The sequence below is a fragment of the Sinohyriopsis cumingii genome, chromosome 4 (assembly GCF_028554795.1).
Source record: "Sinohyriopsis cumingii isolate HCF-2022 chromosome 4, ASM2855479v2, whole genome shotgun sequence".
In the NCBI taxonomy this organism is placed as follows: Eukaryota; Metazoa; Mollusca; class Bivalvia; order Unionida; family Unionidae; genus Sinohyriopsis; species Sinohyriopsis cumingii.
Window position 1 is genome coordinate 98,247,074 of NC_142964.1, and position 27,853 is coordinate 98,274,926.

A 27,853-nucleotide genomic window follows, 5' to 3' on the forward strand; every position below is an offset into this window, starting at 1 on the left:
TTAAACACGATTAAAACGATCATAACTATACTTATTTTAGATAGTGTTCAAAATTAATTTGTGACAAATACTACTGTTCTGTACAAAGAAAAATTAATGTTTTAATTATTTTTTATGTATAATGAAAACATCCTGTTACTATCATTAAATTTGTAACAAAATTATGCTGGAATTTCCATACATTCCTTGCTGATGGAAACTACCAAAATACTGGTACAGTGAAACAGTACTGCGATACGAACCACTAGTGCTTATTAACAGCTTGGTTTATATTTCATTAAGACCTTAAATTTGTGGTTTAGCTTACCTCACAAAACCATAAAAATTGGTGCCCCAAGAAAAATAATGAATTTACAGTATTCCATCCTTATTGGATGAATTTAGTCCCTGGTTAAAAGCAACAAATATAATCATTTCTGAAGATTTTAATGACATTTTTATTACATGCATTTACATTATAAATATCATATTAGACATATTTTAGTACAAATATAATTTTGGATACTTTTTTGATGTGTAGACAATGATAAACAAAACACTTCAAAATTTAACATTTCTTGAAATGGATGAGAACAATGATACATGCAGGAGTATATTACAATATCAAGAACTTGTTGTTTGCAGACATAGATAAGTTCAGTTGTCCATTTCTGAAATTGCAGTATTCAAAAGACAATCTTTTGTGATGTAAATATCTTAAATGATCTGCCTTTGCTTGAATATATTTTTTACTACAGTAACAAAATGTATACATTTCAAAAATTTCTTGTACAAAAGTTGCTAAAATTTCATCAAGGACAATAATATTATGCATGTGTCAATTAAGGACCATAATACAAGTCAAATTTAATATGGTGGCATTGATCCTCTCTGAATTAAATCAACCACTGATTGCTATGCGAACTGAAAATAATACACATATGGACTTTCCAATTCCTTCACAACTTACTTAACACTAGAAATAGCTACTTTGTTAATTATTTCAAAACTGTATTGGAAGAACATTTTATTTAACTGTGCAAAAAGACCATTTAATCATATGACAATGCTTATATATACAGGTCAAAATTTACATATACTGACACATGTAATAACACCTCAAGACATAAAATCATCCAATGAAAGGCATAATAACCAAAGGCATCCAAATGTAAGGGTAAGTAAAATCAGTATTTCATCATGCAACAAACAAAATGTCACATCAGTACTCATTTAAAATAAAACTTATGGAACTTGTCCAATAAAAATCGTTTGAGTGCCAAGGCTAGCCAAAAATACATTATTTGATCCATTTCGTTTGAAATGAGCACTCATGTAAGATCCTCTCTTTTTTTGACCATTCAAGTCAATATTCAAGTCAACACTGGTTAGGTTTTCTTGAACTAGAGTTCTCTGAAGTTTAGAATTTGTACACAAGATTGAATAAAACCTAACAGATAAGTCACAGAGACCCAGATTTTGGTGCACAACACAAGTATGATGCAATGTGTGTACCACTTGGTAAACTGATATTGACATTAGGTCCAGACACATTTAGCAATGTTGAAAAAAAAATATCCTGAAAGCAAGTCACAAAAATGCAGTTTAGGGATATGACACAACTTCTTTATGATATTTTGGATGCATTAGGTGTATTGAAATGCAAGAACTGGATGGATAAATTGACATTAATTGTGAATAAATCCTCTGAAGATGCTAAATACAACTTTACAACAATGTGAGTGAGGCCTCCAGTTGCCAACTGTACCTGACATAAATATTTTGAAATTCATGGATATGTTTTTTGAAACACTACACTGAATAGTTCAGAGTTTGTTCCTGGTGTTGGATCAGATACAAAAGTAAATTATGAAGAATACTTGAATCAGAAAACAAGAAATGATTTACAAATTCCAACCAAAAGAACTCTAAAGGGTAGCACGATATATGTATGCACAAAGAGAAATATACATACATGTCTGTTGCTAATGTAGTCAGATCATGAACATGATGGTACTGTACTAATAACTGTAAGATCAATTAAATAACTATATCTAAAATCCAGGTTAAAGTCGTGTCTCTGAAATGTACATTATACCTAAGTCCTTTTTACTATAAATGAATATATATTAAAATATATTATCACATGTAAAACCAAGGGCAAGATGACAGATGAAGGGTAAAAGTTAAACATTTTAGTGAAAACATTTGAAATTTATCTTTTTCCCTGAAACATACATTGCCCTTACATTCCAAAAATTATATGTCACATTGACCTTGAAATGTTTGGTTTACTAACCAATGAGACCCTCCCAGGTGTCCAATAAAACTGTGATGATTTTATCAAACAAGAAGGTCAAGGGAAACAAGTTGAGTCCATAATCAAAGCACTGCTGAGAAACATGTGACCATGACCCAGAAGTCAAAATGTTATGTGAGAAAGTCAAAGAATAAATGGTCTTGGCTTCACAATTCTAATAATGAACCAAATCTATGATGGAGTTGAGAAACTAAAAATAAATTAAATTATAAGCAAATGTAAAAGTGAGAATAAAACCATAACACAAATTGTATGAGTGAGCCTAACTCCAAGGTCAATGAGGCAAGAAAGCATGTGGCAGAATGGATTATCTTAGCTTCATAATATGTGCCAATTATGATTAGAAGCTAATAAGGGCTTTAGGAAAAGGATGCAGAATCTTATACTGCTTAATGACAACGATGCCAGTACTGGAAAAGTGATTGCTGTCTTGCTTTCCTAATAATGTGAACTTTAAAATGAAGAAAAAGAATCAACTAAACAAATTACAGTAGCCACTGTAAACTTTAATTATCATACAGTCAATAAATTCAAACTAAAGTAATCTTGAAAGCAAAAAGTTTGTGCCCCTGTGACTGTGACAGGGCTTAAATAGATGAAGCACAATAAAAACAAGAACATTCTTTTTCATAACAAAGAAGTAATTTCTTTGTTCTTAAAATCTGCTTCAGACACTATTATCATTATCCACTCTCAGAAGTCAAAGATTGTGTGAAAGTCACAGGCTTTGAGTAACCATAGAGTGACAGCCAGTATGACCTCTATTTGAAGCATAGTTCATGCCTCAGTCATTTTACCTTCATGTGAAATTTTTTTAAAGTTACGTTAAAAATCCAAATCACACACACACACAATAATCTTGTCAAAAGTTGTTTTTTAAGCATTTAAAATTTTTATTCAAGATATTTCCCATAAACTACAGGGAAACATATTTTTTTAAAACAGGCATAATTACATTATTCATCACTACTACTGACAAGCCTGATTCTAAAATCTACAAGATTTTCAAGGACTGTGAGAACCTTGCAAAAAAATTTCTGTACATGGAACTAATGTCAGCTTACATTCTAAATCCCATACTGACATACTCAACCTTGACATCCAAAATAATTTGTAGGTGGGGCTTAACTAACCTAATTTTTTCCCTTTTTTATTTATGGGAGAAGAAAAAAGGAGGTAAAGCTGCAAATTTCAGCATTTTTCTGTGGAAAAAAATTTCAAGTCAATAATTTATGTTTCTGCAATGTTAACAGTGTAAGATCCATATTTTAAGAAACATTTTTTTCAACAGTTTCATCATTATAGCTTCAATAAGTAATTTTCAATATTTGTTTTTACTTTCACAGCGTATCTAAAAAGAAATATTTAGAAGCCATGAAATTAAAGCTTAAAATGGGATTACATTCCATCCACACAGACAAGAAAACACTGCCATCAATAAAGTTTGCCAAAAGGAATAGTTTGCCATGTGTTTTTTTCTGGCACAAAAGTAAGATTCTGTAACCTACTTTTCTGACAAATGTTGCAAAGATTTAGGTCACTGTATCCAAGTAGACAACAAAAAACTGGGACAAAAAATCCCCTCAAAACGGGATGTGGTTTCATAAGTGACCTTTGGTGTTATATTGCCACAATTGTTCTAATGTGTCATTATGCATATTAAGTGACCTTGCCAACATATAAATGTCTAAACTTGTGGACAGTTAGACATGTAACATGTTAAAAGGAATGACTGCACAGCTTCTGAAATTGTCTTCTTTATTAGGTCTCCTATAATATTCACTGGAACTATCCTTTCTATTTTTTATTTTGAAAACTCTCCAATATATTTTTTTGAATTTTTTTGAAACATGCATTTTATGCTACATGAACATGTCAACAGGCAAATATAAGAACAACTTCAAACAAGCTTACAACAAACCCAATACAAAACATACATATATGTACTTGTACACACATACAGTGCACTTTGGTAAATTTTAAAGTAAAATCCTTTGAATCAATAATTTAAATGTTTGATTGAGAACCTTGAGCATCTCAGAGTTTTAAAATATCTATTATTTCTTCAAAAGACAATACTTTAATAAAACTAGAGGCCCACATGGCTTGATATTGCTCACCTGAGTAGTGGATATGCATGCTTACAAGTTTTTCATAGCTTACTTGCATTACATGGGAATTAATCCGAGCAGTTAGCTTGGATTTCATATTTCCTCGGACTTGCTTGGGAAACCCTTGAAATCAAACACCCAATAGAGCTGTTGTGGCTTGATGGTTGAGGCAATGGAAACAAAACCAGAAAGTTTGCAGGTTTGAGTCCCATAATTGTATCAGCCTGAATTGACAACTAAATTTCTTAGGATTTCTTTTTATGGTTGTAGGTTTCTTTACTTTAATAATAAATCTGGAAGTGTTTCAGGAGCAAAGCATATTCAGTTATTAATTTCTTATTTATTTATTTAAAGCTACAAAATACAAAAAAATTAGAATGAATTGTGTGTAATGGTACTTAATATGTAAAAAGCTTTAAATTAATGCCCAAAACATGTGATAAGATATAAACAACATGTCAGTCACGTGCTAGTAACTTTCATACTCTTTGTAAACCAAACTTGCTTCAAAATATTCAATAATTACAAATGTGGTCAAGTTTTAAGCAACAGTTCTCTGCAAATAAATTTATTAGCTTGGAAAAGGGTTTTAAAAGAAAATGTTTTTCTTACAGCAAAAACTTTATCATGCACAAATTAAAAATATGCAGTGATACTTAGAATGTTGGACACCTTTACTGGTGTTCATCAGAACTGCTTTTAGTTGTTGAACCTAGAGGCTACAATGCATTAGTTTTAAATTACATCACATCTATTTTCCTTTGTACAAGCCACTTCTTTCACAAGATTGTAATAAGACATTGTTATTTTATAAACTAGTGTACAAAAATATAATTATATTATCAAATTAATATAAACTTAGAGTGTTCCTTATTATATTGCTCTTTTCCTAAGTGTACATTATAAAGATTTTTCAATTTATAGATAAAAATTTATTTCAATGGATCAGGACATCTGAACAAATCTGAAAGACCTTTCATGCCTAAATGCTTTGTCAATCTGGTACTAATTCTTAAGAGAATTAAAAAAAAAATCTGTTTTTAGTTATCGGGTCCATCTTTGATGGTGGATCAGAAGTGTTGTAACAAATTTTAAATATATTCATGCCAGGATTTTTTCTTTCAAATTTTGGTCAAATTCTGTGAAGTGAGTTTGAAAAGAAGCTGAAAATTGCTATTATGAACAAATGGATGGATGATGCAAAGAGGACCATACCATAAGCACACTGGGCCTATGGCCAAGTCAACTAAGAGTTTGTATATTTCACTATACATTAAAAAATTTAAAATATCAAACAATTACACATGATTTAAAAGACATGCTACAATTTACATGTATACACTAACAACATTCTTAAAATGAATAATTGGTATACATGGCAACATAAATTCTTTATTAAAAAAAGAAAGAAGAAAAAAAATCAATGAATGTCAATAACTTCTAATTGTAATCACACAATCTTAAAATCATTTTAGTCAAGAAACTTAAAAGTACAATTGATTTTTGATGCAAAAATATATCATTCAAGAATTTGCAAAAGTAAAACATACTCCTTTTTCCTTAAAAAAAACTGCTAGTCTTCTCTGAAAGATTTGTTTGCCCCATGCACAAATCTAACTTTGCAGTCTTTAGGAACTAAATATTTTTATCAGACTCAACTGAAGCAAGCATAACTAAATGAATGAAAAGATCTGAAACTCTGAATGAGTATGATGTAAAGAAATCGACCCTAATCTTGAACAGTCATTAATAAATGAAATATTTGTACAGAAACCCTTTTTCTTCTATCAGATAGTGACCTTACTTTTGACCTTTTTAATCCCCACCCTCCCAAACTGCCTTTTTCTTCACCCCAAGTGAAAGCCAGCCATAATGTTTGGTCCAAGTATGTGATGAACAACTAATATCATTATATAGATATATTTTTTAATCAGTAACAGTAACCTTTGACCTTTGGATTCCAAAATCAACAGGCTTTTCTCTTACTGCAAATATAAGCCATCCCAAAAAATCTGGTAACTCAGAAACCATTCTTCTTCTTTCAGTTAGTGGCAGTGACATTGTCTTTTTTTAACCACAAAATCCATAGATTTTTCTCTACCCAAATGCAAGCCAATTGCAAACTTGGGTGGCTTTTAGTTGGTGGAAAACTAGACTTATTGTGTAGAAACCACTGTTTCAGTCACCATGACCTTGTCATTTGAGCCCAAAATTTATAGGGTTTTTCTGTACTTCACATGCAAAACATCGACAAAGTTTGGGAACTATATATGATGAACATCAGTTATTGTGCACAACGAAACTGGTAACAGACAGTCTAATGGATGGATAGATATCATAAAATGGCAGGCACTTTCAATCTTTGGAAGAAAGAAATTAAAAAACATAACAGTCTACTAATTATTTTTATCCTACATAAATATATGAAAACTTGATAAGTGTATCACCTTTCCTGCAATAATGTTGCTGCAGCACCCCCATCCCCATACTCAACCTCTAATCTTTTAACCATTCCATTCCTCTGCAAATAAATCTGATAAAACATGAAACAGAAGATACAGTTTGCAATGCCTTTAAACAAAGGGAACAAAACCAAGCAACAATTCATCCTGTGATCCTGACCTTTCATGCCTTGATCTATCTTCCATATAGATGTGACAAAGAACCTGGATACATATCTAATACCGTTCTACAGCCAATGATATATTAAGTTGTATCCCTGCCAGTATATATCTTATATACATCCCACTGTAAACCCCTTAACCACTTCACCTCATGGACTTGAAATTCAACATCCCTGGCTGTTAATTTTTAGGGATGTTCACTCTCTCCCACTACCTGATGTATTTGTGGGCAAAATGTAATGACAAACCCTTGATGAAAGCAGGCTATTGCACTTTAAAAAAACGAATAAAGCACTGACACTGAATAGATGCATGGACATTATGACTGCTATGTCATGTCTTTTTCTGAAGTGACAAAAGGTCAACATTAGTAATAGACCATGCTTCTTCACATTTATTAAAGTTAAAAACGAGCTCTACTTCAAAACATTTAATGTATACATAACATAAATGAATATTCAAGACACAAGAACTATTGAAAAGTAATTAACTGCATGACTTAAACTGATTTTCTTTGATATATACAAGTCAGAGTTATTAGTAAATAACAATAAACAATCTGGAAAAATATTTCTTAAAATCTACAATGCAAAGCTATATACTGTGTAATATTGTATAAGTACACTTTTTGTGTGAACTGTACACTTTTTTTCTCTGCACCACGAAAATGTGTATATTCTTTTAGGATCCCTCGTCAATAGTAACATAAAAACTCAGTTTAAGAATTCATAGCACTAACACTCTACCCATTAAATGGGGAATGTGTTTTCTTTGAAAATGATCTGTTGCCTAAGAATGAAAATTAGATTGTTCCACCTTCTGCCCAACTCTTCAATCACTGGTGATGAAAAGGATCCAATAAAACTGAATACATCAGAACTTCTCAGGCAGAAATTATTGAATGAAATGCATTAGTACAGTAAATGTCTGCATGAATTTCCAACAGGACATTTACATTAAATATATAGAAACAAAATTTAAATGAAGGCTGCAAGCTCTAAAAGTTTTGTATGTGTATAAAAAATATGTTGACCTAATATGTGTATGTGAATGTTACAACATAATCAGTCATTTATAGATTACATACATCCATTAAGTGTTGGTCCCATATATTAATATACGATCTTTTCCTGTCTCGCACATCCAGTAGAGAATTAAAATATTTATTCCTTAAATCTCTCCAATCCTCCGACTACTTGATGTGATCTAGATTTCTAACCATATGGTCCACCAATGACGTAACAGTTCCAGTGTAACAACTGACGTCAATTAATAACATCTTCTAAACCTAGTAATTCATTAATGGTTAGATTATGCTACAAAATGCGCGTTAGCCTGTGTGCCCAGATCCCACCCACTGGATGACACACAGAAAATATCTAATTATTTAACAGATTGCACATAACTCCAACAGTGTTTATAGAATTTATCTGTAGTTTTAAGAAATGTTATTTGTGAGTGTTTAGCATCAAGTCCCAGAAAAGCAATTGGGCAAACAATAAAAAGAATAGGAACCAATTGTGGAACTATCCATCTGGGTCTTCAAAGTCAAAGTCCCCCAGTTGAACTTGTACGCTGGGATTGAAAGCAATCCACTAATGTCTGAAATCTAATCCACGTCATGTTCACGCTACAGACTGGATGATAATATTGCTTACTGACTGAAAAGTCATTTTTGTTACATATGAATTATAAAGCACAAATTATGGCCACAACAAGGCCAATTAACGATACTAATCAGTAAATGTTGTGAACATTCCTGATAGGTCACTGAACTCTTGCCCTTGCTGATCAAGCATACGGAACATATCACTGAATTCCTCTGGTTGCTGCCCAGGTTGACTTTGCTGGGGGCCTGCCTGACCTTGTTGCCCTGGGTTACCATCATTTGTACCACCCTGTTGCCATGATGATGGCTGCCACATCCCTGCATTATTGCCTGAAGTGGAAGATTGGAGAGATAAAACTTGCTTTTCAATGAAAGGCAGAGAAATTACTTTGTCTGAGATGATCAGAAAGCTGCTACTACAGAAAAGAGAACTTAAGGCAATATGGTAACAAAGAATCAAACAAAAGTGAATAGTTTAAGGAAGATACAACTATTTTATGTAAAGTACCAAAAGATAAAACATTAGCAAAGACATGCAATTCTTGCTTAAACATTTGTTATACAAAAGAGTCAATTTTCTCTGAACAGTCTCCTGACTGTTCTCTTTCCTGTGTAATGACAAGAAGCAAGTGTTAGATGTGCTAGGGGCTACAACACATCAACACTCAATTCATATGACTACAAATGGGAATTGATATAGCACAGCACAATGAAGTATCCCTGACATAATGAACTACATAGTTGAGTTGCATGCATAATAAAAAAGAAATGGTATTTTTATAAATGTCTTGTGATACAGTCGAGTATCTGTGAATAAAAAAAACTCCACAGTATTTTCATAAATACTTTGTAATGCAGTCAATCATCTGTGAATTAATGGCAATACAAAAGTATCTCTGACAAGATGATTTTGTTTTTGATGGCATTAAAAAGCACTTTTAGAACATTATGGGCCATATCAAGCTAAGGAAATGGGTGCTAAGTGTCTTTCTTTGGGACACAGCTGCCCCTTGTTAGAAATCTTACAAGAATAGGTAAACCTGATGAAACTAATGGTGACACCAATGAGGCCAGGTCTGGACTGATAAAAGTAATAATGCTTGACAATAAAACAAATAAATCTTTCATGAAATACCATCCTGACTGAAATAAATTCATGGGAAAAAATTGTAACAAACAGTATAAGCAGAGATCAAGAAGAACCTTACAAAAAGAAATTGCAAGAAGCCAAAAAGAATGAAAATGAAATATTGACAAAATTTAAGTTCATGGTGTGTGGTCCAGAAAAACAGTAAGGATGTGCATGGGCAGGTAAATAAAACAGTAATCATGTAAATAACACTGTAAATCAGTATTCAACGTTCTTTTGTTACTGTTGAAAAGGATTTTAAAATGACTCTGATTCTAAAAAAAGGCAAGTTTGATGAACTTAAATGCATCTTTACCAATGAGGACATCTTTATGAATAAGTACGATAAATTTAAATTGCATTATATAAGTAATTAAAAGGTAATGCCTGATATTATTATGATAACAAAGTTTTTATGAAGAACTCGAGAGTTAAGTTAAACAAAGCTGAGTCAGCAATAAGTGGTTATGAAATGTTTCCAGATAGTTTTCCTGAAGGAGGAGGAGGAGGAATTTTAGTAAATGTAAAATGATAACTAAAATCAGTCATGGTTAAAATTTAAAGTGAGTTCCAAAAAAGTGTATGGGTTAAAATTAACTTGAAAGACAATCATAAACTTTTATTGGGATGTATTTAAAAATGCCCATAATCAACAGTGGAGAATCTAAATGACCTACTGACAAGTGTAAGTAAATTAGAAGGCTCTTTAAGACATGCAACAATTACAGGTGACTTTAATTTTCCCAAAACAGACTTGTCAATATGGCATGCGTGAGGTGATAAAGGTTAAAAATTCATGAAGTGTATTATAGATTGTTATTTTGGAACAACTGGTTCATAAACATACAAGATATAGAATAAATCAAGAGCTGTCAACACTGAATTTAATTTAGTGAATGACATGCAGCACAAATCAAGAATGACAACTTATTTAGGTCGAGTGACCACTGTGTAATTATTTTAAAGCAGACTATTACAAACTAAGGAAAGAAATGGATATATATTGCTCAGCAGAAATGAATGGTCAATGAACAAACAGCATGGTGAATTTATTTATAAATAAAACGATTTCAGAAATGGACATTACCATTCCAAAAACTTAAAATACAATAAGAAAGGTAAAATCTTACAATCATCTGAAGCAGTAAGGTGTAAAAAAGAAAACAGATTGAGGACAAGTTAGGGCTGTTCCAATAAAACATATACCCCTCGGGGGGAAGGCACTTTCAAATTCAACCAACCCACAACAGAAGCAATTTAAAAAAATTATGATCCACCTTCAGATGTGTTTTAATCGAGAAACACTGCCCCCTACAGAAGTATATTTTTTAACATAATTTCTGGCTATGGGTTAGTGGGCGGTAGAAGCAATTTTAATATTGGGTTGGGGACAGAAGTGATTTAAATGACAGCTGGCTGAAGGTAATCTACTGAATTTATATACATCATATAATCTACTGCATATTTTTATTTATATTCATTCATTATAATCAGTCTTTTGTACTTTTATTTCTTTGTCTGTCAGCCAAGTATGTCTCTGATACTGTAAAATCACAGATTTTCATGGTGGCTTATTATTTGTAGATGTCATTGATCAGTCCCTTAATACCTACTAATTTAACATCCATAAATACAGATTTTATAATAGATATTTCTATTCTAATGCAGAAATCATGAATTTGTATCCTTACTAAACTCTGTGTTTCCTAAAGTGATCAATATGTCTTGCTATTTTTCTGTGTTCTCAGGCATGCTGCTTTTGATTAGAATAATAGTTAAATCTTGTATTGCTTTAAATGTGTGGTCAGATTCTACGATTCATTGTTATTATTTTTTCCAATAAATATTTTGGTAAACTTTTATGATCTGTCAGAGAAAAAATACAATGATGCCTGTGGAAGTGATGTTGCATCATTTGTCTACTTTTACACTATATCATTTCTTGTAAGAACATCTTTTTCAGTTACCGATGTCTTATTTTTACGCCTTGTTGCAAGACTAATATATAAAGTTATAACAAAATATAGCAAGTCAAACATTTTTATATCATAGATTTGAAAAAATGGATGAAAGTCAAGGAATCGTTTTTCCCAGAGCACTCATAAAATCAATGTCATTGCAGTTAACTGCATTGTCAACAGCATCATCATCACTGATGGCCTAGCAGTAACATTATGCACTTTCAATCCAGTTGTCACAGGTTCTATCTCCCACTTCTAGTCTTTCATATGAGACTTACACCTATGGCCTGAGGGGCTTTCATGACAGAGTGGTATAAGATGCTTGTCTTGTGATACAGATCTGAGGGGCTTCCATGGCAGTGGTACAAGATGCTTGTCATGTGATTACTTGCCTCCAGTGTGCTAATGAGAATGTTGCCAGTTACTTGTGGAAGGTCAGTGGTTCTACATAAGTGGTGTTTGGTGTCTCAAAAGGACTTGGATTTTCTTCAGCAGTAAAACTTTCTGCCATATATAGATTCTCTTCATCTGAAAATGGTGTAAAGGCCATACTGATCTACTGAAACCCCGAGAGTTCATGTCTAAATAACTTCAGCTGTTGGAGATAAACGTCAAATCAACAGAGGCTCTATGTGCCCAAGTGTACTAAGGTGCTTGCTTTTACGTCACTTAAACATCTCACAGAGTGAGTTTGTGTCACAGATCAACCAATTTAGGTTGGTGGTCTTTTGGGGTCCTTCCTCCACCTAATATATTGTAAAAAAATCACCAAAAACCCCAAAATCAAACCACACTGAATCAACCAACTAATCAACTGTAGCAACAGCAGCAAAGGTACTAGTCAATCATTTCTGCCACAGCTGCATGAGTTTACAACTTTTGATGCAAGTAATTTTTGTAACCATAGAATATCATCAATTATGCCTTTCTGACAGTTACCTAAAAGTCATCATCAGTTGGTGCAAATGGATTTTTCATGGTGAGCATATGAGATGGAAAAGTCTTGAGCAATCCTGCATCACATACTGCCGAAAAGTTTACATTTTAGCTCAATTAAATTTTCTCTTAACAATGTTCATTGTTCCAGCTAGAACTGTTATAACTTATTCAAGCTATATTCACCAATATATGATGATATGCATCTGTAATAAATATTTGAAACGAAGTATGAGAATGCATCAGTGTTTTTCAATGATGCATTTGAACTGAGCAACAACCACAATCAACAAACCAAGAAATAAAATTATTCACATCTCTCAGGCAGAAGGAGGGTATAATCATAATCTGCCAAAAGATTTTTAATTTTTTAAATTTGCCAAATATTTTTTCCAACCATACTGATTCAGTGGACATATCACCAGAATGGACAGAAACAGACCAGAAGGTTAAAATCAATTTGATACAGCTTTTAAGTAGCTAAATTCATATTGGTTTAGTTAACTGTACACCCTTTATTGTCTTCTTTTTGATGAAATTTCTTACTGAAGCTAAGAAAATAATGTTGCACACATAAAAAAAGGAGGCACACTTCAACTCATTATTGTTTTCATTATACTTCTCCATTCCAGCCTGTTCTAATGATCTTCTCCCCCCACATACTGTTTGTCCTGTTTATGATATGTATCTAAATTTCTCACTTACTTTTCCTACTACTATACAAATGTTCTGTGAATATGCATATCAGTATGAAACACAATGGGGAGACTAAATCCAAGATTAAAAACCTCTACATTTCTGGATATATTCTGGCAGTGCTTGGATTCCATATTTCTGCACAAAACTCAAGAGTTCAGGACTCTGCACTAATTCAGTTCCCACTGTAAATTTGTGCAAACACCACAATATTAAAATTTAGTAACTTAAAATTTTGAGTGCTCATGTTCAAATTTATATCAGTATAGACACATCTATACGACAGCTTTTGTGAAGAAAAAATAAACCCATAACAGCCGCACCATTTTCTGGATCTATACAAATTTGAAATGTGTGCTTTCAATACTGCACCAAAGAGTCAGCTGCTGATTTCAGTAATGAGCCGTCCAAACTCGGGTCTGTAAAGGGATGGAAATTATGTCAATAAAACAATGTCCCTCACTTTTTTTCAGTTACAAGTAGGACAAGCTCTCAAAAGATTGTTTTTACTAAAATCTTACTTTCATTATCAACCAATCAGGGACAGCCAAATACATATATACTCTATTTTATCTTCACTGATTTATAGTATGGTTCTCATTCTTTCACATCTGTAGTAATGGGAGTCTTTGAACAACTCAATGGTTGTAAGCCTTTTTCGACCATGCTGAATGGACACACTGTAAGATAATGTTCAAGTAACAGTAATACCATGGGATAACCAGAGACCAATAAAATTGAATAGTCAAGTTATCTCCTCTGCAGGGATGCTGCCAGGATTTCAGGATGTACTCCAAGTTTTGTGTGTGTGTGTGTGTGATCTCCAATGAGGAAGTTGTGGTGGTGGGAATAGCCATTGTGAAATATCTCCCTAACACTTATATATCTGTTACTCTTTCTTACTGTTCCACTCTGTTACAGCTCTACTGAAATCAAAATTCTCAAAGAGATGTCATCTCTAGTTGTATAGCAATTATTACTGTGACGTCATTGGGCATGGTCACGTGGTTGTGGTGGGGTCTTGGTTCGGATGGTATAAAGACTATAGGCTTACTCCATATTTGACAGCTAATTATGATGTTGTCAAAAGAATTAAAAAATTTCTAGCAATTCAGTTGGACTCGGATAGTTGATTCATAGTCAATGAACAGGTTCTAATATTGATGTGTTTATTTTGGAGCTATGTTCCTCCATCACATTCAAGATTTGGATATACCAAAGGTGAAATTGGTACAGTTGCATCCTAAACTACTATCGTGGCTACTTCAAATGTTATTTAATGTGAGACTTTAATGCAAGAACTCATAGCTTCAGTGATTTTTGGGTTAAAAAAATTAATTTCTTCTCAAACAACTCAATTTGGTGCAGATTACATTGTTTTTTAATGATACGGTGAGAATTCTTGATGTGTAAAAACTGCACAAGAAATGAACATCAGATCAGAAAATTACTACCACTGGGAAAATACTGATAGGAACATACAGAAATAATGATATAATTATTTAAGTAGAATATGTGGTGACAATACGAGCGCTAATTCTACAACTTTGTGCAAAATACATCTTGTACAACTATTCTGTTGTTTCTAACAGCACTGTAATATGGCAATAATTTCTGTCCACTTTTTACTTTAGTCCCTTGCTAATTAATAGTTTTAGATTTTACAACACTAAGCACATTTTACCTTTTGACAATAACACACCATTATAAATATTTAGATTGCAAGAAAATAGAAGCTACAATTTTATTAAAAGCACTGGTACCAGTAAGACTAAAGGAGATGGTAAAAAAAAAAAAAGAATGAGGATGAACAGATTAGTAGTGTAGTAAAGAATCCATATATCAGAATGACATCAAGTATTTTTTCATCAATTTCATCATCAGTTAATGATACTGCTTAAAAATGTACTGTACTAGATAATATACTTTTTTAGTTATCCATTTTGCAATAGAAATACCAAATAATGGCTTGGAACTAAGTGCCAAAAGGTCTGCAGAAAATACCACCATGATCTATATATATGGAAGAACCGAACATAAACAGTTCAAATTTTATCCATCTTGCTTTGAGTTTACACAGATCAGTCAGTCTCTTATGTTTAATGTCATTTAATTTTTGCACACAGAGAGCATGTACATTATTTGGTCATACATCTGCATATGATACAAAGTTTGTCTTTTTATTCTTTTGTTGCTCAGTGGTTCTGCCAACTTGAGATCCTCACACACTTAATTATGTTGTATGGGGATTCTCTGATGTTCCTTATGAGCATTAATCTGTTAATTGTTTCTGAATTTAATATGATCCTCCTCCTCGGTGTACAAATATTATTCTGTGCGGTGAACTCCTTTCATTGCTTGCTGTCTGAAACGCATATGCTTAACTAGCTTGAACAAGTTACTGTTCTTTATAGTTGTGCATTTTTCAACATCTCACATGTATGGCCCCATGGGTATTCTCTCTTGGATATCTCTGTCCCAGAAAGAAAAGTTTTGAACCAGAGGTCTCGTTAGGATTTTAAAACTAAGAGTCCATGGCTCCCATTTTGGTAAAAATATGAGTCCCATCAGGAAAAGTTGCAGTCCCCTCTCAGAAAACTATGCCAATTATAGTAACTATTGGTTGCCATAGAGTTTAATTTCTTCATTCTTTATAACACTGACATAGCTCTTGCTTGTCCATCAGAGTGAGTCTGAATTTTTTTGATCCAAGGAAGGTCTTATTCAAAGCACTAAGCTAGGCATCACACACTTTCATACACTTAGCTAATGTCCCTTTCAAACTATCAGTTCTAGCAACTTTAGCCCTCTCCTGAATCTCACAATCTTCGTCAGTTTGCCGTTGAACCCCAAAATACTCATTCAAGTCTATGCCTCAACATGTCATGATTCCGAGGTCACATGCACTGCTTATTCCATTACACTCAGAAATAAACACAAGAATGAAAGCTAAAGTTGTTTACTTGATGTACTGTTATAAATGACCACATGTACATCTCTGGGTATTTCTACTTCTGAATTCAAGTACTGTAAATATCAGTAGATTTTCCCACCCAGCTGCCAGTCAAAGCCTTTGATCTCGCCACTTAGCTATTGCAGCATGTTCTTCTGATGTACTCTTATAATGGTGACGAGGGGGGGGGGGGGCTTTCAACCACTAAATTCTGTCATTGTAAATATCATCACAGCTAACTGATCAACACATTTTCCCACTATGCAGGTGACTGAAGCAGTGCTGGCAAGTATTTGAATTTTACCGCCCGCCTAAATAAAAAAAATTGGCATCCAAATATGCATGATTATAAGCGTTTCCGAGACCTCTGTCAGTTTTCACTAACATGAACCCTGCCAAAGATTCACTTCCTTGAATCAGTGTTTAGCTGCCTCTTATGCCAGATTTGTTTCTTCCATAATGCTGTATTAGGGTTTTAAGTCCAACATTCCCACAGTCTGCTTGTTTAGACATGGATATATTTAATAAATATAACCGGCTTATTGATCATCAAACACGTACATCGGACTCGCACTCAACATCAATTTTGGGCTCAAAATCACACACTGGTATTTCCAGTGACATTTTTCCAATGTCCAACAGATCAATATACATGAAATTCATTGTCATCATAGCTATCACCAGCCAGTATTTGCCGACTGAAAAAGTCTGAAGACAAACCGTGTTGTGATTCAACCATTTTGGTTTCCTGTATGGCTCTTATTGGAAACATGCATTTGTAAAACTTCCACGTTGAAAGTAAGGCTAAAACTCCATAAAATGCCTGTTCCAGGGCCAGTGAACGAATCAAATTTCGCTTAACAGCCATTCATGTCGAACCGAAGTATCCAGATATCTGGATGTTGCATCAAGCATTGTGAGACAGCTGCGGCAGCGCGAATTACATCGTGAAATGCACTTTTAAAGTTAAAGTTAAAAGTTTAATAAAAATTGCATACTGCACAAAGCACATTTTTTATATCTGCGGCGTTGACGTAATTTGCTGAACTCATATCACTGCTTTAAAAGTACGCGAATTCATACAAAGTACATGCACTCGCGTGTACTGGCATCATTTTCTGACCCAATGTTTTATTCATGTTAGACCGCTGGGGGGGGTGATGCGATTTTAAATATATATTTGTTTTTTGTTTCTTTCTTCTTTCTGACAAACCCACCAGCGATTTCTCATTTTGTTAGCACAACCCACAACAGAAGTGATTTTCCTAACCAACCTTCCACTGTCAGAATCAAAATAGTTTGAAACACAACCTCCTACAGAAGTTTTTTTGAAGTGCTGTCCCCAGGGGGGATATATGTTTTACTGGAACAGCTCTTACATGGAAAGTTGACACAAGGGCAGATTTAGAGACTATTATAAAGCCAGAAATAAAATGAGACAAGTCATTTTGAAAAAGAAAAAAACTACACAAAAAAAACCAAATAGCCAAAAGTGCTAAATCAAACTAAGCTTGTAAAAATTTCTAATGCACAATACTGTATACACTCGCTTAAAAAAATACAACTGCAAAATGCACAGACCCAGCTCTGCCATGACATAATGTGCCAGAAGATCTGTGTCTGTGCAGTTTGTTAGGAGTAATCAGTAGAACAAACAAAATAGACCTGATCTGCAGGTGCATTATACTATGGCAGATCAGGATCTTTTGTTGTTTGCAGTTTGACTCAACTTATAAGCGAGTATATACGGTATTGGAAGTTTACTATTCTTACTTGGTGAAGTCCCTGCAGGACTGATTTGACTGTATACTGCTCCTGGTGCAGTGCCCGCATAATCACCTCCCTGTTAAATATAAAATAAAATGTTAAGTCACTGCTAATCAGAAGAAAGACACTGAATAACTCAGAAAAATCTATACAACCCATGAAGACAACTTGTTACAATAAAAATAAAAAGATGGAGTTGTTTACATCCCCTACCTTGCCAAACATTTGCTAGGAGACAGCAAGACTGTCAAATATTTCCTATTTTCAGAACGTGCATATTGATAACATATACAATGTATAAAAGTGATACACTATGTGTATGTGAACTAGTTCAACTTATTTTTTCCTCAAGAAACAAAATTATGCAAGATGGATAGATTGATGGGCAGACAGATGTAAAAAAAATGTCACACAATTTGGGAGTATGCTCCTGAAATGAAAGTGTGAATAACAGATGAATAGATGGAAAGATGAAACAAAAAATGAGAGAATCTTGAAGTGACTGATTCTTAACTGCCTGAAAATATATCCAAGGAACCAGAGAAAAGACCCATCTTTCTTTTAAACTGCTTAGTGATGAACATTGCAGTGTTGAGTTCTCATATTCTTGGGCAATAACAAGATTTCAAACTGACAACAGTGGTGCCAATATTGGACATCAGATTTATACCATTTTTGTTTATGACTAACATAAGAAGTTGTATCATGAAACCCTTTGTTAATAGGGCCATACATTCATGCAGAGAAAAAATATAGCATAATTGTCAAGATGGTCACCATGATGACCTTAACATAAGGTCAGATTATCATCATTTTCATTATGAACCCCTTACATAAGGTCAGATTATCATCATTTTCATTATGAACCCCTTACATAAAGTCAGATTATCATCATTTTCATTATGAACCCCTTACATAAGGTCAGATTATCATCATTTTCATTATGAACCCCTTACATAAGGTCAGATTATCATCATTTTCATTATGAACCCCTTACATAAGGTCAGATTATCATCATTTTCATTATGAACCCCTTACATAAGGTCAGATTATCATCATTTTCATTATGAACCCCTTCCATAAGGTCAGATTATCATCATTTTCATTATGAACCCCTTCCATAAGGTCAGATTATCATCATTTTCATTATGAACCCCTTACATAAGGTCAGATTATCATCATTTTCATTATGAACCCCTTACATAAGGTCAGATTATCATCATTTTCATTATGAACCCCTTACATAAGGTCAGATTATCATCATTTTCATTATGAACCCCTTACATAAGGTCAGATTATCATCATTTTCATTATGAACCCCTTACATAAGGTCAGATTATCATCATTTTCATTATGAACCCCTTACATAAGGTCAGATTATCATCATTTTCATTATGAACCCCTTCCATAAGGTCAGATTATCATCATTTTCATTATGAACCCCTTCCATAAGGTCAGATTATCATCATTTTCATTATGAACCCCTTACATAAGGTCAGATTATCATCATTTTCATTATGAACCCCTTACATAAGGTCAGATTATCATCATTTTCATTATGAACCCCTTACATAAGGTCAGATTATCATCATTTTCATTATGAACCCCTTACATAAGGTCAGATTATCATCATTTTCATTTAGAACCAACATGATATAAGAAGGTGAAGTAGCAACAAGATTTTCAAGAGGGCTGTTATGGTGTCACTTCAAGCCAGATCAGCATCATTTTCATTTAGGACCAACTAGATTAAACGTCTTTTGGTGAAAACCCCATTTCAATTTCAGAACGGAGTAGTGGGAAGATTTTCTTAGATGGCTGCCATGGTTGCCATATGTTAGGTCAGATTGGCATCAACTTCATTTAGGACCAGCTAAATATCATAAGAAGTCTTTTTGTGAAAATCTGTTGATATCAATTTCTGTTCTGGTAGAGTAGCGATAACAAGATTTTAAAGTTAGCTGGTATGATGGCCATATTAAATGTCATACTGGCACCATTTTCATTTGGGAATAACTTGACACAAAAAGTCTTTTGGTGAAAACCTCATGTCCATTTGACCATCCATTAAGAATGAGTAGCAATAACTAGAGTTTCAAGATGACCACCATGGTCATTTCACCACCACTTTAATTTGGAACCAAATAGACACCACAAGAAGTCTTCTGGTGAAAACTCTTATGTCAATTTGTCTTTCCATTCTGTAGCAGAAGCAACAAGATTTTTCAAGAGGGCAATAATGATGGCCATAATGTATGTTAGACTGGCACTATTTTCATTTAGGACCATGCCAAAATCATACGGGGTATTTTAGTGAAAACCCCATATTGATATGACCAAAAGGAGTAGTGATAACAAGATGTTCATTGTGAAGCCATACTGAAAGTCAAAGTGGTATAATTTTTATTTATGACCAATCAGATCTTGGGATGAATGTGGCAGTCAAGTTTCAGAGCAATCCTCCAGGTAGTATAATAGGAGTAGTGATAGCAATATTGTGCTAACCGACCAATGGACGGCTGACAAAAGACTTCTCTGGTCAATGATTAGTGCCAAAAACATTACAAATAATGAAACAGAAGAATTCCAAAAAGCAAAAGGCACATCTTGATCAGAAATCTAATAAGCATAAAATGTTTCACCAGAATTTTGCTCCAGAAATAAAAGTGTGTATCATGGATACATGGATGGCCAAAGAAATGGCAAAACCTTGAAGAGATTAAACCTGACGATTTCTCAACTGCAAATAGCACATCTTGATTGAAGTCTGATATAGTGAAGGGAATTGTAAGAAGATACAATGAGCTATTCCATTTAAACATACATGGTACCCATGGAAGGTACTTTTTAAAACTTAAAGGCTAGGGTACTTAGATTACCCCAGAGTTCATCTGAAAACAATACAAAATTCTAAATGCATCTATGGGTGACTATTCTATTTTAAAAGTACCTTTCCTGGGTCCCATGTAGATTTTACTGGAACAAATAATGATTGGCTGTGATTACTTGAACTATCATCAATCTACACCTAGTTCAACTTTCATTAACATAAAATGCATTACCTCTGAGATCAAAACATTAAATCACATTTAAATTTTGACCTTCTTAACAGACCCACTGCATTAAATCTATGACTTAAGCAATCTGTTCTTTAAGTCAATGTTAAATTTATTTGAAAGAATTTCACATGTATGTATCATAGCTGCCAACCTTCCAGGCCCACAATTAGTGAAAATAGGGATAAAAGTCGTGAATTTGGACATGAATTAGTGAAAAATACGAAACCAAAAATACCATGACAATAACTCCATCCACTCTGACCATCAATACTACACTATATCATGATCGCAATATAAAACTAAAACACTACATATATGCAGAAATATTTATTTATCAAGACATGATACTGTAGCAGACTTGAACTTCCTCAACTGCTTGATCATAAATTTGTTTTCTAAACAGTTCAGACTTCTTGCCCGCTGGTTGATCATGGTGACTAAAATTGCTGCCAATTTTCTGCAGCTAAGGAGGCCGTAAAGTCTGTCTTATTTTTCCTCACTAGAGAAAATACTCTTTTGCTGTCACTGCTGCTGAGAGGAATGCACAGGAGCTGTAGCACTTTTGGTTCTTCCATAGGAAAATTTGGAAGCGATTTTTGAGTCCAGGAACATTTGTCAGAACAAATGTTTAGTATGGTCTCCAACTGATAAAGGTAGATTGTGTTTGACAAGAAAACTCACAAATAATGCTTCAGCGTTGGTAGCTTGCAGGTCTTCCGCCGATGGCTTAAAATATTCCAGAGCTAAAATTTGCAAATTCTTAATTTTCCCAACTTCTTCGTGTTTTTTTTGCAACCGATTTACTACCTCACATCATCTCTGCGATGGCACACAGAGTGCAAAAAGCATGATGAATATCAATGTTTAATGGCAGAATGCACAGCCAATTTTTGATATATTCCAAATTAAACTTCACTTTTTGAGCAATACATTTCTTTTTCTTTGGTGGTGAAGACATTTTCAAGATTGTATATGCGATGCTGAACGATAACTCAAATCAGTGTTGATGATGCATGTGCGGAGCAAAATTCCGGTTAGGCCCCAGTTTCTCTCAAAAGCATTTGTAAAACTACTCTTATACACACAGATTAAAATAGGCTAAAATGCTTGCTACTGGGCCAACTGTATGAATCGACTGTAGATCTACTAATATCGCGACCAGCAGTACTGGACTGTTTCGGCAACTGCTAATATCATGACTAGCGCTTAACGGGAAGTTGGTTATTTTATTAAAGATTTAAAATAATTGAGAATTGGAGAATTCGTGAATTTTTGGCTTGTGGCATGAATCGCTGGAAAAGTCATGAAATTCATGCCAAATTCGTGAGGGTTGGCAGCTATGTATGTATGTATGTATGTATGCATGCATGTATGTATGTGTGTATGTGTGTGTGTGTTTATGTATGTATGTATAGATGGATGGATGGATGGATGGATGGGTGGATGGATGGATGAATGGAAGGATGGGTGTATGGATGCATTCATGCATGGTACAGCAACACAATCCTGGCTAAATAATACAGAGTAAAGTTTAATTATTAAAAAAAGGCACATAAAATAAAGATAGAACTAAAAGTGGGTAAAATCTTTAAAATTCAATATCAAATATTTTTATATAAACTGCACTCTTTTCAAAACATCCAAACCTTCTCAGCATCAACATCATTCACAGCAGAAAGGTTATAGTGGCCTCATATGATGACATGCATGGAGGATAAAGAGAGCCTATTTTTTCTACATCATTGAACGCACAAGAGGGTTTATAAAAAGATATGATTTTAAAACAAGATACTTATACTGACATGTCTGGATAAAAAACTGGCAACATAAAGATTAGGTTTATAAGAAAAGTTCTGAATAAGCATATTGTCTAATGACCATGGCCAGCATGAGGCAATAATGTGCGAAACACATTTTATGCCCCCTCCCCCATTAAAATATTTACTGATAAGAAAGCTTGGAAGAAACTGAAGTTATGACCAAATAAAAAAAATTTTCCATGTGAAGAAAAAACAAAAGTTTTGTTTCATTTTAGCTCCCTTGTCTGATTTTTGCAGCCCTTTTCTTCTCGAATTCGGTGCCCCTCGAAAAACAACTACATTTACATGCACATAGCTTATGCCTGCCCTGCCAATGACAAAGATCTTGCAGCCAAATCTAAATTGTTAGTTTTAATATATGAAACAGAATCATGTTTCTTGTGTATAAAAAATTTTGGGTTATTTATTTCCTACCATTGAATCTATATTCAATGTTCGTTAAATGCAATTAACCTAACATTTCTCAAATTTAATCAGGAAAATTCATGCTAATAAATTTTAAACACATTATTTGTGGCATATTTTTGTCCTGAGACAAAAACAGCACTCTGGCTGAATATCAGTACTGATTTTACATAAACATATACAGTGAAATCTTTGCTTCCTCTGCTATACTGTCCACATAATTTAGTCCCAACAACGTCATTCTAATTCTGATACAAACTCTCTGTACTGGCTACCTCTACAAATGAGCACACATTGTTTGTTTCAATAGTGTCTGGTTTTTGGAACAGCAGATGTATAAATCTTTTCAAATCCTGACCTGACTCTGAGAATAGTGTCCCTGTGCTGAGCCCCAGCTGCTGGCCTGAGCAGGACTTTGCCTCTGTTGAACCATGCTTGTCTGTGACATTGGCAAAGTAGTGGCTACACTATTGGTCGGGTACTTCATGGGGGATTGAGCACTGTATCCAGTATACATATCTTGTCTTCCCAACTGTCCCCTTGGAAAACCAGTCTGGCCAGAATACATTTCTGGATGGTAGGAATCCCGGTAATCTGGTTTGCCTTGAGCTGTAGCCTGGATACCCATGTCTGGAGTTGGCATTACTCTTGGTGGGGCAAAATTTAGTGTTGCATGATTAGGTTCAGCACTCTGCTCAACTGGGTCTGGGAGATTTGAACCAGAGTTGGAGGAAGCTTGCTGAACTGTTCTGAAATTTGATTATTGGTAACCAAAAAATGTACAAAATATATACATTATATTGCTTGTAATTTTCATTATATGAAATTAGTGAACTTCCATATCTTTCAAATTTCAACTTAATTTCACTCTTGATCTAGCATTAATGTTTTAACATTAAGCATTAAAAAACAATAGACAATACTTTAGCTTGAAGGGAAATTTAAAATGCCAAATTCAAATTCATGATGATTAAAACAGTGTCAAACATTGGGCATCCAATTGCACCCACTTAGGATTACAACCAGAATTTTATTAAGGAACACGTATGGCCCTGCCAATATGGTGTGTTTAAAGACATCTTAATTTAAGACACAATGTAAAAAGATTAAATCACTTAGCATTAAATCCATCACATGTTTAAAGAATTACAAGAAAATCCAATTTGTATGGATCCTGAACAAACAAACGTCCATAACAACTTCTATTTTTTAATTACTAATTTGGAAATTCAATAGGTGATACAATGACACACTTCCAAAAAAGATGAACTCAGTTGAATTTTAATGCAACAAAAACTAACTTAACCCAGGTCATTCAATATAAATCCTTAGTTTTCAATTCAGAAAGCCCTTCAAAAGTTATTAGGTGGAAATAGAGTTCATAAAGCCACAGCAAACATCTCATTCAAACAAGGCTCATAACTCAGCCAAATTTGGACTATCAAGAATCAATATCAAACTTGATCTGCATTTCCTCAATACAAAGAAATCCACTAAAATTGATTTCAATCCCTGCAGTCCGTCAAACATTATTAAAATTTCAATCCATACAGTTCTTCAAACATTATTAAAATTTCAACCCATACAGTCCTTCAAACATTATTAAAATTTTAATCCATATTGTCCTTCAAACATTATTAAAATTTCAATCCATATTGTCCTTCAAACATTATTAAAATTTCAATCCATATTGTCCTTCAAACATTATTAAAATTTTAATCCATATTGTCCTTCAAACATTTATAAAATTTCAACCCATACAGTCCTTCAGACATTATTAAAATTTTAATCCATATTGTCCTTCAAACATTATTAAAATTTTAATCCATATTGTCCTTCAAACATTATTAAAATTTAAATCCATATTGTCCTTCAAACATTAAAATTTTAATCCATATAGTCCTTCAAACATTAAAATTTTAATCCATATTGTCCTTCAAACACTAAAATTTTAATCCATATTGTCCTTCAAACATTAAAATTTCAACCCATACAGTCCTTCAAACATTATTAAAATTTAATTCCTTTAGTCCTTCAAACCTTAAAATTTCAATCCATAAAGTCCTGCAAGCAACATTAAATTCTCAATTCCTATATACCTTCAAACATTACTAAAATTTCAATCCCTGTAGTCTTTCAAACATTATTAAAATTTCAATCTCCCTAGTCCTTCAAATGTTATTAAATTAAAACAGGCACAAATAGTGATGCTGACCTAAAACTGTGCAGCAAGTCAGAGATCTTTGCATTCATCATTGCATTTACTGAAGGTTATAAAACTTGTAATGTTAAAGATGATGGTGATAATGATGATGACAACAATTATGATGATGTCTATTTGAAGGTATTTCTTACTTGGCTGAGGTATTAGTGCAAACAATGTATTCCACTTCATCTGTGTAGGGGTTCTGGAAACTAAAAGCACTGGTTCGGAGCCATATCCACTCCCTGTTTGATGCCCTAAATCTGTACATCATGGACATCACCTGACCCTTCAGCTTCAAAACTGGCAATATATGGGAGAAAATCAACAACTATGTAGTAGAAATAATTTCATAACACACCTACTAACCCTGTTTTCTCAAAACATTTTCAGCAAGAAGTTCAAGGGCCTCAATATCAGATACGATACATAAAATAAATCTATGTCATCAAACTTTATCAGTCTAGTAAAGAGACTTAAGTTAGGAAACAAAAATAAAAGTCCTGTGATAATTCTAGCTTTAATTAAAATTATTGTCTGTCAATGTTTCCAGACTGAGCTCAAGTTTATGCCTTAGAAAGTTTCAAAAACATGATGCCTGCATTTATTTGTGTATTCCTTGCAAAGAGCCAGATCTGCTGGCAAATCAATCTGGGTATATACCATAAACTCTACTGATCATAGTGAACACAGTTGCCTTTGTTCTGTTGGAACACGCAGATTACCATTTTTTTTAAAAAATACATTTATCAGAGCTAACTTTTTCTGTTTAATTTTGGGCTTAACAGTTATTTGATGGACAAGAATTCAGGAAATTGCTGTATCTAGCCTGCTATGCTGCTGCCAAGTCCATCCATCAAGGTAAAATAGTCAGTAGATTAGCAGAAGTAGATCGTGGTGAACAGCATTTTAAGGGTGTGAATATTGGTACACAAAAGTATCGACCAACTTTATGACTAAACATGCAACAGAATCTGAGATTAATCCAAATATATCAAGTTCTCAACTGTGCATGAAAATAAGTTAATTACAGCATGTCATTGCTGAATGAAAAAAGTGCTTCTAAAGGTAAATGTATCCATCACTTTTCATGATTATACAGTTTTAATGAAGCTAAATGCAAAAATGTACACTGCCCCCTAAGCCAGTGTCAGTGCAATCAATAACAAAACTGAAGTAACTGTAATATCTTCCAATTTTGTTTTGCATTTGAAACAGATTGTTGCCAAATAATATTTTCAGCTACATTAAATCTGTTTTACTATTTGGCTGACTGCAGCAGTGCCTAGCACTTGTACCTTGCTCAAATGTATCTTTCATATGCGTCTGATCTTCAGGATGGTAGAAATCAAATGCTGATTTCCCCAGTAGGTCTTGTGGTTGATACCCAAGAAGGTTGGTCACTCTGCAAAACAAAATAAAATTATTATTTTTCATGTATGTAAAATACTCTCACCTGTCAGGCACTCGGATACCAAGTCATAATAACTGACTGACTTATGTCTGTCACTCAGCAACACTAAATGTCTTGTTTTATAAATAGCTTCTTCCTTCATTTAAAGGCAGGCCATTTATAAAGTCTGGACAAGATAAAAGACACTGCACTAAGTTTTTTGTCAAAATAAATATTTTTCAGTCACAGTTACCTTGATCTTTGATCTATGGTCCCCAAGACCGACTGGTCCCTTTCTGGTCTCAAACTTGAGCCAGCCAAAAATTTGGTTCCAGTTTCTGCAATAGGATTTTCGTTATTGACCATGATATTTTACCTTTAATTCTAAAATCATTAAGTGTCTTTCTTGTCTCAGATGCAAAATACAAAACAACTTTGTGGTACTGTACTTAAGCAGTTGTGTATCTATCATTTGACCTTATGACTCCCAATGAAAAGGAGTCTTCCAGGTCTCAAATGCAAGCTACAAGCCAATCACATATGTAAAACTAGGCGTTAAAACACAAAATACTGTGCAGAAAACATATTTCTTGTTCAAGTCATCATTACCTTTGACCAACAAACCAACAGGCATCTTTCCTATCTTAAATGTTAGCGATTTACTAAGTTACTCAAGGCATCTGTTATGCAAGTCAGGCAACTGTGTAAAACAGTTTTCCTTCTTTCAGCCACTGTGACCCTGACTTGGCCTTTTTGATCCTTAAGCTCCCCAATGCAAACTACTTGCAAAATTTGCTAATGGTAGATAGTGGAGAACTTATGTAATTATGTGGGGAAAAACCCCACTAAGGGACAAAATATTAATGAATATCGTCATAATTTGGTATG

At 33.7% G+C, this 27,853-nt stretch overlaps 1 protein-coding gene across 5 annotated transcripts in view; it reads right to left on the reverse strand.

Annotated features, from left to right (window-relative positions):
• Nucleotides 1–409: 409 nt before the first annotated feature.
• Nucleotides 410–27,853, reverse strand: part of LOC149801743 (aryl hydrocarbon receptor nuclear translocator homolog) — a 101,304-nt gene continuing 73,860 nt past the window's right edge. For all 5 annotated transcript variants that reach the window (XM_089956063.1, XM_089956062.1, XM_089956059.1 and 2 more), the window contains 5 exons: nucleotides 26,871–26,977; nucleotides 25,725–25,875; nucleotides 23,728–24,118; nucleotides 18,092–18,161; nucleotides 410–8,973 (listed from right to left, as the gene is read on the reverse strand). In XM_089956063.1, the coding sequence (XP_089812189.1) occupies nucleotides 8,768–8,973; nucleotides 18,092–18,161; nucleotides 23,728–24,118; nucleotides 25,725–25,875; nucleotides 26,871–26,977 (925 nt within the window). In that variant the 3' untranslated portion in view covers nucleotides 410–8,767. The remainder of the gene's footprint in view (nucleotides 8,974–18,091; nucleotides 18,162–23,727; nucleotides 24,119–25,724; nucleotides 25,876–26,870; nucleotides 26,978–27,853) is intronic.